At 41.7% G+C, this 12,146-nt stretch overlaps 1 protein-coding gene across 4 annotated transcripts in view; it reads left to right on the top strand.

Annotated features, from left to right (window-relative positions):
• Nucleotides 1-12,096, top strand: part of LOC133461866 (signal-induced proliferation-associated 1-like protein 1) — a 61,000-nt gene extending 48,904 nt beyond the window's left edge. For all 4 annotated transcript variants that reach the window (XM_061742823.1, XM_061742826.1, XM_061742824.1 and 1 more), the window contains exons 9-21: nucleotides 1,207-1,481; nucleotides 2,247-2,507; nucleotides 2,611-2,754; nucleotides 3,848-4,002; nucleotides 4,728-4,810; nucleotides 4,898-5,310; nucleotides 6,122-6,346; nucleotides 7,355-7,514; nucleotides 8,476-8,677; nucleotides 8,800-9,006; nucleotides 9,798-9,912; nucleotides 10,085-10,163; nucleotides 10,242-12,096. In XM_061742823.1, coding sequence (XP_061598807.1) covers nucleotides 1,207-1,481; nucleotides 2,247-2,507; nucleotides 2,611-2,754; nucleotides 3,848-4,002; nucleotides 4,728-4,810; nucleotides 4,898-5,310; nucleotides 6,122-6,346; nucleotides 7,355-7,514; nucleotides 8,476-8,677; nucleotides 8,800-9,006; nucleotides 9,798-9,912; nucleotides 10,085-10,163; nucleotides 10,242-10,385 — 2,463 coding nt within the window. In that variant the 3' untranslated portion in view covers nucleotides 10,386-12,096. The remainder of the gene's footprint in view (nucleotides 1-1,206; nucleotides 1,482-2,246; nucleotides 2,508-2,610; nucleotides 2,755-3,847; nucleotides 4,003-4,727; nucleotides 4,811-4,897; nucleotides 5,311-6,121; nucleotides 6,347-7,354; nucleotides 7,515-8,475; nucleotides 8,678-8,799; nucleotides 9,007-9,797; nucleotides 9,913-10,084; nucleotides 10,164-10,241) is intronic.
• Nucleotides 12,097-12,146: the final 50 nt, after the last annotated feature.

Genomic DNA, 12,146 nt, shown 5'->3' with positions numbered 1-12,146 from the left:
TTGACTTTTTTCTCGACATTTCGACTTTTTTCTCAACATTTTGACTTTTCACGAAATTTTTACTATTTCCTCGACATTTCGACTTTTTTCGCGACATTTCGACTTTTTTCTCGACATTTTGACTTTTCTCAACATTTGCCTTTTTTCTAAACATTTCAACTTTTTTCTCGACATTTTTAATAATAATAATACATTTTATTTGTATAGGGCTTTTCTAGTCACTCAAAGACACTTTACATTAGTAAAAATCATAAAATCAGTACACTCAACGACACTAAAGACACTTTACAGTAGTATAAAAAACAGTACACATAGGACAATTACAGGACAGTACATGTAGAGTACATGTAGAGTACAATTTACTTTTACTCGACATTTCGACATATCGACTTTTTTCTCGAAGTGCATAATGAAAAAAAAAATCTTTCCCCAGTTATAACTAATATAGAAACATGCAGCATGTCTTGTCTTCATTCTAAGGCTGATACAAGACATTTTTGTTCTTTGTGTTTTTGGTCCAATATGGCTCTTTCAACATTTTGGGTTGCCGACCCCTGTTCTAGGAGATTTAACTGGAAATCTCACCCTGTGCAGATAATCATTACTATAAGAGAAGGATCAGCATAAATGTCTGAAATGAGCAGGCAGTCTGAGTAAACAGATGCAATGGTTAGGTCTTTTAGAGGGTAACTACGACCTGTGAACCTTTCTGGAAGCCTTTAATCGTCTAATTGTCACGACAATGGACCACCTATTCAGAGGCTTTTTTCCTTAGTATATAAATGGATGCTTTATTTGCATATTAGCCATGTAAGTGGACAGCTAGTCATTCCCTACCCATTCAATCCATTATATGGAACAAAATTGCCCTATAGAGGCCATTTTTGCTGTTGAGTACTTAATTCACAAGGAATTGCACCATGTCCAAAGGAGTGGACACGTCAGTAACTTGCTCAAGAGATACGGTTTCCAAAGTGGTTTGGGTAGCGTCACGTTTGAATGTGTCTCGTTGGAATGTAATTGATGGTAAACTTAATGATTTTCTGATAACAGTGCTGGTACTATATGGTTTTCCTATGTTGCTACTCTTTATCGTCACAATTAACCTCTCAGCTAACCTTCTACACTTCAGGAGATAGATGAGGTGTCGCCTCTACTTCTGAATCTCCAACCTGAGCTGTGTTCGTTCCCGCTCTTGTTCTGCAGCTTCTGACCAAAGGCAGCCAGACCACAGAGATGACGCTGCGTCGGAACGCCTTGGGCCAGCTGGGCTTTCACGTCAACTTCGAGGGCATCGTAGCAGAAGTGGAGCCCTACGGATACGCCTGGCAGGCGGGGCTGAGGCAGGGCAGTCGACTGGTGGAGATCTGCAAGGTGTCTGTGGCCTCGTTGTCCCACGAGCAGATGATTGACCTGCTCAGGACCTCGGTCACTGTCAAAGTGGTCATCATCCCTCCACATGACGACTCCACACCACGCAGGTAGCACCAGTAAAGAAATACAGATTCAAAAGAGGTTTTTGTGTGTTGTTTTCTGTTTTGTTTTTTTTTACTATTCTTATATATATCCTTTTATTTAACCAGGTAAAAAACTCATTGAGATTAAAACCTCTTTTTCAAGAGTGACCTGGCCAAAATGGCAGCATAAAAACAATACAACAATACATACAAACACAGACAGTCAATCCACACATTCCGGGGAAACAATAGTAAAATTTACACAACGGGGCAGTCACAAGAACCGAGAGAGCTAATTTCTCTGTCTTTTAAAATGGATTTGAATTTACCCAAGGATACAAGCTCAAACAATTTCACGTCCTTCTGCGCATCATTCCAGATTGAGGGGGCAGGAAACTTAACGCCTTTTTACCCAGTTCCGTTCTGGTTCTCGGGACCTGCATTTGAATAAAGTTCTGTGAGAGCAGGCCATAATGGCTGACGTTTCTGCACATGTGCACGCACAAATATGTAAGGAGACGTCCCAAAATGGATTTATAAATAAAAGTCAGCCAGTGGGAGAGTCTACGGACAGGCAAAGAAGGACAATTGGCAGCAGCATACAAAAATCAGTGATGTACCTGATAGCTGCAACCGGTGATAAAACGCAAAGCACAATGATACACGGTATCTAATTTCTTTAAATACTGCTCAGGAGCATTCATAAAAAGCAGATCGCCATAGTCCAACAAGGGTAAAAAAGTTGTTTTGATCAAATGTTCTGACTGCAAATGCTCCATATGCCAACAGAGGCTGCTCAGAAATCTACCACATGCCACTTGTGGACTACAAGAACCACAAAGAGGGCATGCCCTACGAGTTGAAGTTCCCCTTCCGGCCAACAAACAATAACAACGCCAAGTGGCCACGCACCTCATCCAGCCCCCAGACTCGCACCTCTGGCTCAGGGGGAACCCTGATCAAGGCGCCCTCCTCAGACTTCAGTGACCGCAACTGTGCTGCCATTCCTCGCAGCGTGTCCAGTGACGGTCGGCCTCTCAACCCAAAAAGGTCCCACATAAATAAATTGGATTTATGCGACTTTCAGACGTACTGAAATTACATCTGTCTGGCTGCAGCATATGTTCTTAATTCTGTCCATGTGTCCTCGCAGATATTCTCCAGGGAATGACAACTATGCACTCGCCTGCTCCATTGTGATGGGTCGCACACTGCACAACACCAACTCCCCCTCCAACCTCTCTTACACAGACGCCGCCGGCTCCAGCCAGTGGAGGCAGAAGTCCATGCCTGACGGGTGAGCTGGTTATCCTGACTGAAGTTTAGGCCCTGTCCCAATACCCCCCCTACCCCTCGTTTTCATCACTACCCCTAAATTTTGTGCATTCCCGTGAGGGTAGTGGTGTCCCAATTCCTCTTTTCACCTAGGGGGAGTGGAGAAAACAAGTGTAGTGCCTATGAATTGTCCCTACGGATCGAGTGATTTCAGATCCTCACTAGCTGACCTAGGGACCAAAAAATTTCCCAGAATGCTTTTCGTCGTCATTTGCGGACTGAATCCCCCAAAAAAACATGGCGGACATTTCTTATTTTTTAGTGAATAAAATCACTATTTTGAGTTAGTTTCTACATAAAAATGAGTTTTGATAACATTTCTAGCGAGAAATATATATTTTACTTTTATAATATTCACTCAGTGAATGTACAAAAATCACTTTTTTGCCCGTTGTTCGCGAAGATCGCGCCGGAATAAAGGCTGTTAGGTTACGGCGTAGGTTACGTAACCTACGCCGTAGGCTCTGCGTCGATTTAACGCGGACCCATAAATCAGCTCCGGAGCCAGCAGGCAGAAATCACGAAATTTTCGGAGCAAATTTCTTAACAGGTGTAGCTACAACTGTTAGATTTCATCTATTAAACCAACATTTATCTTCCTAAATGATTTAATTCAGCCAGCGGTAATTCTCAACAGAGCTGCAGGTTTCTTCCCCGGGACGTGAGCTGCTGCTGCTCCCCGGGGGCTCTTCTCATCTCCGAAAACATCGTGTCAAATTTCAGGCATTATTTGGATAAACTGAGCCCAGGTTGGGGATCTTAACGGTTACTTTTACGCCTGAAAAAATATTAAAACTTAATAAAGTGGAATATTAACAGCGCTACAGCTGAAATTAAAACAGCTTTTGGGCTCTTAGATTCCTGATTAGGGGTAGAGATGAAAACGAGGGGGAGTATTGGGACAGGCCCCTGGGAAGATTTCAAGTGCCCTAAAATCTGTCCCTTCTTTTTTAGGGCTAGTGAAGAAAAGTAGGGGGTGTATTGGGATTGGGCCTTACATTTCGATGTATTTTGCTACATGGTAACAGAGACGATCTTCTTGTTTTCCCGTCCAGGTTTAACAACAACTGCCAGTCGCCTGGGCCATCTGTGCGGCAGGTGGCCGGTGAAGGGGTCAACGGGATAAAAGGTGGCTCTGGCGCCGGTGCTGGATGGTCCCGATCTGGGGAGGGGGATGCAGCTGGCAGAGCGGGAAACAAAAGCAGTTCAGGTAAGCAGAACTCAGATGGATGAAACCGGGATGCATCTGTGCGCTAAGTTTAAGCAATCAATTTTCGTTCTGCAAAAAAGAGCCATAAGAATAATCAGTAGAAAACGATATAGAGATCCAACAAATCCATTATTCCTTCTGTTAAAATTGTTGAAATTTCATGAACTAGTAGACTATAGTATTCTGCAAATTATGTTTAAAGCTCATAAAAAAACTTTACCAATCAACATTCAGAAAAGATTTGAAAAAAGAGAAAGCAGTATAACTTAAAAGGAACAGAGATTTTTTTAAAACCAAGATGCAGGACAAAATTGATGGAACGTTGTGTTTCTGTGAAAGGAATCAGTTTATGGAACAATCTGAATAAAGAAAACAAAGAATCCAAATCAAACATTACATTCCAAAGAACAATTAAAGCCTGTATGTTAAGTAAATATAATGAAATATGTTAGTTAAGTTTGATTGACATACCCATAGACGGCGGTAATTTTATTTTATTTTAGTTTTTTATTCACTTAGTTGTTTTTTTTTTGTTTTTTTTAATTTATGTCATTTGTGAAGTTATTTCTTGGAAAAAGGGGCAGATCAGATAAGATTCTTCTTCTTTCTGCTCCCTTTTCATTCACAATTTAAGAACATTTGTATTTGTATTGAATTGTTTTATTTTTTTGAATGAAATAAAGAATAAATGAAATGAAGTTTCCCACCAACATGTGTTCTTGCAGAAACTGTAGTTTCCAAAATTGTGATTCCTCGACTCCAGCCGTCAGATCAGAGCGGCCACACGTCTCCTAACAAGAACGCTAAGGTAGCCAACAATCGGCAACCGCCTTGTGTTATTCCTTAGCCGTCGTAAGATAACCCGGTAATAAACGTGATCTCCACTTATCAACAGGGAGATGCTCCGTATTCATCCAGCCAGTCGAGCAGCAACACACTCTCCAGCAACGCCTCCAGCTCTGCCCACAGCGATGACAAGTGGTACGAAGTGGGCTCCCACTCCGGGATCCGGACCGACCTGGAGCTCAACGGCTATCTCCAGGGCACCTCCACGGACAGCGGCATCGACGCCTCCTCCTTCACTGCCACCCAAAGCAGCACAGCTTCCTCCACCGGTGCCTTCAGGGCCAAGGATAAGATCCCATGGCAGGAAGATCCAGCAGGCAGCCAGAGAGCCTCAGACGCTTCACCCCCAACCCCAGATTCTCTCATCGCAACGGGAGGCAGCGAGATCCCGGAGAAGGACCCGCCCGCCTATCTGCAGGGTCCTGACTCGTACGGCCCGTGTGATGCCACCTCCCAGTCCAGGTGGGCTGCTGTCGTGTTAGTCAGCTGTACATGGAACAGTGATTCATAGTCCTGATATTTCCTGTAACGTCACAGATGACAAGTGCAAAGCTCTGCATTTTACAGATTTGAAAAAAAAAAAATGGGGGGAGAAGGAAAAAAAATGTGATACCTTTGAGAGTGGTTTTGCATTTGTATGTGTTCCCCTCTTGTGGTATTTTTGGAGAAAAAATGCAGACTCTGAGCTCAGCACTGCTCCCTTTCTCCTAAATCCCACTTCCTTTATACTGGGGAAAAAAAAAAGCTTTCGTCCCTGTCTTCTGCACTCAGACAGAAATAGTTTGCTTCCAGCAGGCTTTTACATCATCAGCTTTGTTTCATAGCATGCTCACAAACATTCATGCTTCACATCAAATTTAGTTTGAAAATTTAAGCTCTTAAGTCACAGTATGTAAAAATGATGTTTGAAAAGGATGAAAATGACTTGCAAGGACACCGTGCCCTATTTTCTATTTATGAATTCATCACTTGATCCTATCTATAGTTGGGAGATGCGGTGAAACAGCTTTTTAAAAAAGGTTTTTTAAGAGCCTCTCAGTTTGATGTACAGTCCTAGTGCAACAGCTAAAACATTTTCAGAGGATTAACTGAAAGTGAAAATTACTTATATCAACCAAAACCGATCGAACCAAGGCCAAAGATCATAAAAACAACTCTTCCTCTGAGCTTTAGTATTTTACAATTTCATTCCATTTTGAAGATCAAAGTCTGGGAAGCCTTTCTTGCCTCAGACCTGCCTCACCTCTGCTCTTCTTTCATGTCCCGTTTCCAGCACAATCAGTTCCAGTCACTCAGGGAGTCCGATGGGACCGGGCTGCGGCGCTGTGACGCCACAGAACGAAGCAGCGGCCACCAGCATCTCAGCCACATCCCAGAGCTCCCAGTCCCCGGGTACCAAGAGCTTCTATCCTCGTCAAGGGGCAACTTCCAAGTACCTTATAGGCTGGAGGAAGCCGGGGGGGACTGTGAACTCGGTGGACTTCGGCAGCACTCGCAAGTAAGACCCAAGCCCTTCCTGTAAAGATCTGCACTGCAGGAAAGTCATAGTTCATTGTGGTATTGTATTATTCTGTGTAACATAGTTTGAAGCTAATATTTTATTTCGTGCCCAGACTGTTAAGTTAGTTTTGAATTGGATAAATGATGCCACCATGTGGTGTAAGTGAGTCTTGAGTAGGCAGGAGCTGTGGACTGAACATCCATAACCCTTTTCCTCTAAATGGGGTTAGCAAATGTTTTTGACTTTGCTCTGAAGTAGGGCTGGGCGATATATCGAGATTTTAATATATATCGATATATTTTCAAACGCGATATGGTACGAGACAATATCGTTTATATCGAGAATTTTTTTTATTTTTATTTTTTTTTTATTTTGATATAGCTTATTTTGTGACAAATTGACTTGAATGTTTTATTTGAAATTTGCACAAATGTTTTGTTATTTGCACAACTGTCAACCTCAGTGGAAAAGTCTGCCTGTTACTGTCTACATTGTATTAATTGCACAGTGTATTTTAATTTAATTGTTATGCAGTAAAGGGATTTTTGTTTTATTTTATTCAAGAAGCATTTTTATTCTATATATGCAGGCAGTTTATTTTTATTTAATTTGTTTTATACATTTTGATATTGTGCAGACCTCTGTTAATAAAGGTACCTGTGTGACATTTGGCACGAGGCTTGGTATTAAAACTGACTGTTTTTTTAAGGGTTTGCCTCATAAAAAAAATGAAGCTAACAGAGATGCTATGCTATAATGCTTTGGAGGAAACTCCAATTATGGCACAGAAAAAATATCGAAATATATCGAGTATCGCCATTTAGCTAGAAAATATCGGGATATGACTTTTGGTCCATATCGCCCAGCCCTACTCGGAAGCCTAACGGTTTTGACGGCAGGTGCTGCCTGTGACAATAACACCACCACCGCCTCCGTGACCCTCCCCTGCTTGTGTTCTACACGTGTGTTGCTTTGATATCATAAGGAACTGGCTTTTGTCTCCAGACGGCACCAGAGCGACGGTCTACTGGGGGGTCAGCCCCAGCTCAGGGCCAACCTGCGCGGCTCCCAGTCGCCCCAGCGGCAGACCGCCAAGTCCAGCCTGGAAGAAGACTTGAAGAAGCTCATCACGCTCGACAGTCCACCACCAACAAGTGAAGAAAAGGTAGAGGATAGTTGTTGTCTGCTCTCTTAGTGTTTCTCCACCACAATTAACTGTAACGCATAAACACCAGTTAGTTAGTCATTCTAGTTTAGTATTAAAGAAGAGGGAGAGTTACCTCATCTCTTAAAAGTACGAAGAGAAGTTGAATTAGTTGGCTGTGTGAAATGAAGCGTTTCAAATAATTAGTCAAAAGGAACGAGTTAAAGGTTCAGTTGGTGTAAAATAAGAGTTAACAAATGTATGTGCTCGAAATAAAGACTAAATCTGCTGTAACATATCAAAGTCTGTGTCTGAAACGTCAAACTAGATGTAGCATGTTAAAGCATTCACAGCCTATTTCCAGTTCAGGAAAACAGAAATAAACAAAGTTATGAGAACTATGGATGCACAATGCATTATGGGATACAGTAGACTGGTAATTGCAGACTTACATTTTTAATCTGTGTACTACAGTTTTTAAGGAAAATCAATGTAGCATGCAGTTTTGAGAGTGGCAGATGTGGAAAACGTTCTGTAAAAAAGCGAATACACAACTGAAGCAATAAGCCTCGCACCAAACTGGGGATAAACATTTATGTTATATTACACTTGAAATATTTTAAAACATATTCCCAGCAGTTGTAAATGGCAAAAATAGTTGATATCCATGACAATAATGGATAATGGTTAATTTAATGTAATTATGAGACAACTGACTGTCAAAAGGCAATCGATAGATGGTTAAAACATTTTCTGACGCTTCAAAAAAAAAACAGAACTGAATGAGGCAGCTTTGACATTGACAATTGAGTGAGTGTAAATAAATCTAAACATGCTTTCTGAAGTGTAATGTAGTTAAACCGTCTTCAATAATTGAAGAGAACATATGTGAAACATCTTGGGATGTCAAGGAGAAGTAGGACTGTAGAGTAAAAGTAAAAGCCCTTTTTCATTTGTGTCACGTTTCCGTCCCTCTCTGAAGCCACTGTTTCCCAGCCCGCCACCGACCCGTCGCTCTCTCCAGAGAACGCTGTCAGACGAGAGCATCTACAGTGGACAGAGGGAGTCGTGCTTCAGTGCACAGCGCGACATGCCGACCGACCTCCTGTTCACCTGCTCCACGCTGCCTCGCTCCCCCACCACCCGTCAGGGACCAACCCGGCGAGCCTCACACAAATCGCTTGGTGAATCCTTCATTTTTGCACCTGAACTTGTATATGCAGTCTCCCGTTCGGCTTCCCTGTTGACTGTGAGATGCATGTGCTATCCAAAGTGACTTACGTTGCCGTTCTTTTCTTCTTCTCAGGAGACCTGTCGGCCCCAGAGAGCTCAGAGCTGGAGCATCAGAAGAAGAGGAAGATGCAGCAGCAGCCGCCGCCGCAGCAGCAGCAGCAGCAGCAGCAGCAGCAGCAGCAGGACCAGGAGGACCCTGCTCTCATGCCGCTACCTGACACCGGGGTAGATGGCCCCCTTGACTGGGAGCACTTGGTGGATGCAGCCAAAGCTTTTGAGGGTAAGAATACTTTTTTTTTTTTTTTTTTTCTCATTCGAAATGTAGAAAAACAACTAAAAGTTGATTAACTGATCACATTTTTGAGTGGAAGATGCTGACAAAATCAGTTCCTTTTTAAATGTGTTTATTTTCACTGTCCTCCATATTTAAAAGAACTCATGATTCTATATAACTCTCCATACTCACTCAGGCATATGAATTTTCCTTTTTTCTTTGTTCCTAGAATTTTAAAAGAGGTTGGGAAAAGATCGTTTTATTTTAAAGCTCCATCAGATTGGAATAATCTTCCCCTCTTTTTGCGTTCTATTACCTCTTTTCATTGTTTTAAGTTGGCATTATATTCTCATCTTAAAACAAATTGCCTATGTTTTAAATGTATTTATGTATTTTTTTGTGTCCTTTTTTCTATTTATTTTTCTTTATTTATTTTATTTATTTATTTATTTTATTTTCTCTGTGTTATGTTATATTTATCTCATTGTCTCGGTTTTTCAATTAGCCTACTTTGTAACTAGACTTATGTGGGTAGGGGTTGTGTGTGGGAGGGGGTGAGCAAAATGTCTATGTTTGTTTTATGTCATGTATGTCTGTTCTGTAATGTAATATATTGTAATGTTGTATGTTTTATGGGACCCCCTTGAAAATGAGATGTAACATCCAAAGGGGCTATCCTTTAATACATTCTAAATTCTAAAATGAGCACGGCTGCCATCTTTACGCTCATCAGAAGAGGGCACTGTTGCTCGGCATGTTTTCTCATTCCTGGTCTAAGAGGGAGTTTCTTGTTTCAGAGAGACTGGTTTTCCTCGCAGCCCAAGAGGAGAGCTCCATGACGGAGTGCGAAGAGGCTGCCGGCGCCCAGCAGGCCGAGCCTCAAGCCGCTCCGCTGAGACAGCCGTCTCCAGGGTAAGAGGCCTCCGGTCTCGGCCTGGGACCAGAGCTGGTTTCATTTCACTTTCTTCAAGCACTGGGATATGTTAAAAACCCTGAAGATAATGCTTATAATTGATGTGTCTCTCCGCACCAGTGGACAGTTATTTGTAAAGTCTGCTGTGATAACGTGGGGTTGTTTTCACAGAGAGATTCCAGCCTGTTTGATGGGGAAGGTGGACCAGCTGGAGACCATGGTGAAGGCTCTACAGCATGACCTGAAGAAGGTGAGCGGACAGGCCGACTCCTCTCTTCTTTGGCTGAAATAAACAGCAGTTGTTGACAAGTGCATGTGTCACCTTCAGGAGAAAGATGCCAAGGCGTCGCTGCAGGCGCAGATCCACAGCCTGCGAGAGGACAACCAGCGTCTCCTGGAGGAGTCCTACAGCGCTTCAGCCAAGCTCAAGAAATTCACAGAGTGGGTCTTCAACACCATTGACATGAACTGATGCACACAGACGCCAGGCTGCTCCGCCTTGGGTGTTTTAACCACTACTCGAGCAGATTTCAACTTTCAGTGCTATTAATTCAACAGACGTTCTTACAAAATCGCTCTGCAAACCAGTGCCAACATGGATATACGTGCCCATCCTTCTTCAGCCTTGTGGATCTGTGGAATAATCGTCATAAAAGACAGCGTATTTAGAAAGAAAAGCGAGCAGTGGTGTAGCTGTGTGTCATTTTTTTTATCAGCATGCACTCCTTTCCTAAGGAGGACAAAAAATATGTCATGCTTTGTTTCCAACCTAATGGACCGTGGCCCTGCATGCCAGAGAGAGCAAGATCTCTGAACTAACCTGAAGGGATTCAAATTTCCTGTCCCCATTCAGGTCCTCAGCTAACCTTATTACAAATGAACCAACTTCTAATGAAAAAAAAGAAGCTTAAAACTCCCTCATCCCATGCAAGAGTTGGGGATTATAGCCCCATGTTGCTCTGATAAAGGTTGACGCATTCTTAGAGTTAAATGTTGTAAATTTGTTGATGTTTAGACGTTCTTCAGTTCTCCCAATCCAGAGATGACAAAACTCACTATTTTTGTATTACTAACAAAAAATAAGCTACAATGATGGAACATTTCTTCTTCTTTTTTTTGTTTTGATGGTAGTGTGGGTAGGTAGAGGCGGCAGACAGATCCTTGACATAGCACACACTGTAAACACTGTAAGGTGAGGTACCTGTCTGTGTGTATGAGATTATGAAGGTGTTTTAAGGGTCGTTGCAAGTTGAACTAAGACTACTGGTCACACGAAAAGAATATATATTATATAAACTCACAGTGGGTACCATAAAAATATAAAATAATAATTCTGATTATTTTGAATATGTGATGTAAACATTTATTTTTCTCATGCCCTCCTGTGATATGAAAATAAAAGTATTTATGGCAAAGATGATGGCCAATTTGCAGTTGGATATATATATATATATATATATATATATATATATATATATATATATATATATATAAAATGTGTGTGTATATATGTGCCTGTTGTGGGCAGTTTCTTTTGAGACTCAAAAGTCAGAGTGATGGTGAAATACTAATTCTTCTTTTCCTCTAACTTATATTTTGTTGCCTTGCTTGCTGCAGTGGATTGATTGACATTGCCACCTTGTGTTCACCAAATGTAACTACATGGAGTTCCCCCTTTTCTCATTCAATAGCATGATGAATGGTCTCAATCGGGTCCTGACATTTCACTGTAGATGAAACTGGTATTTACATAGTGAGATTTTGTTGTGTAAATCTCCTAAATTCCAGTTTTCTGTAGCATACGAATCTGCTCCAAAGCATAACATGATTTGGCCTGTACAATATCAAACAAAGCCCTTATTTAAGCCGCGTACTGCAACAGCTTCCTTTTGTACTCTGACACTGTGCAACTGTGTATATAGAGAATTTAATATGCATCAAGATTTGCACCTTCATTATTATTTTCTACTGTTGTTTTTTTTTTATGTATTTTTGCTTCAGTGGCTGGCAGAGAGTAAAAGGAGTCTTTTAAAAGGTCAAAAGGCAGAGACAACAAGCTGAACTTGGACACAGCGGCCCCGGTCCCTGACAGAGCAGATTGCCCCTTTGCCCTCATTCTCAACATGTGTGATACCACGTGATTATATTTCCATTGAGCTGTGACGTGTAAAATATGTTTATATCCATTAAAGATATTTTGTTGAATTACACTTTGTCTGGATGAGTGGTATTC

The sequence above is a fragment of the Cololabis saira genome, chromosome 16, assembly GCF_033807715.1.
Source record: "Cololabis saira isolate AMF1-May2022 chromosome 16, fColSai1.1, whole genome shotgun sequence".
Classification (NCBI taxonomy): domain Eukaryota; kingdom Metazoa; phylum Chordata; class Actinopteri; order Beloniformes; family Belonidae; genus Cololabis; species Cololabis saira.
The sequence above is the reverse complement of the archived record's forward strand: the minus strand, read 5'-3'. Positions and strand labels throughout refer to the sequence as shown.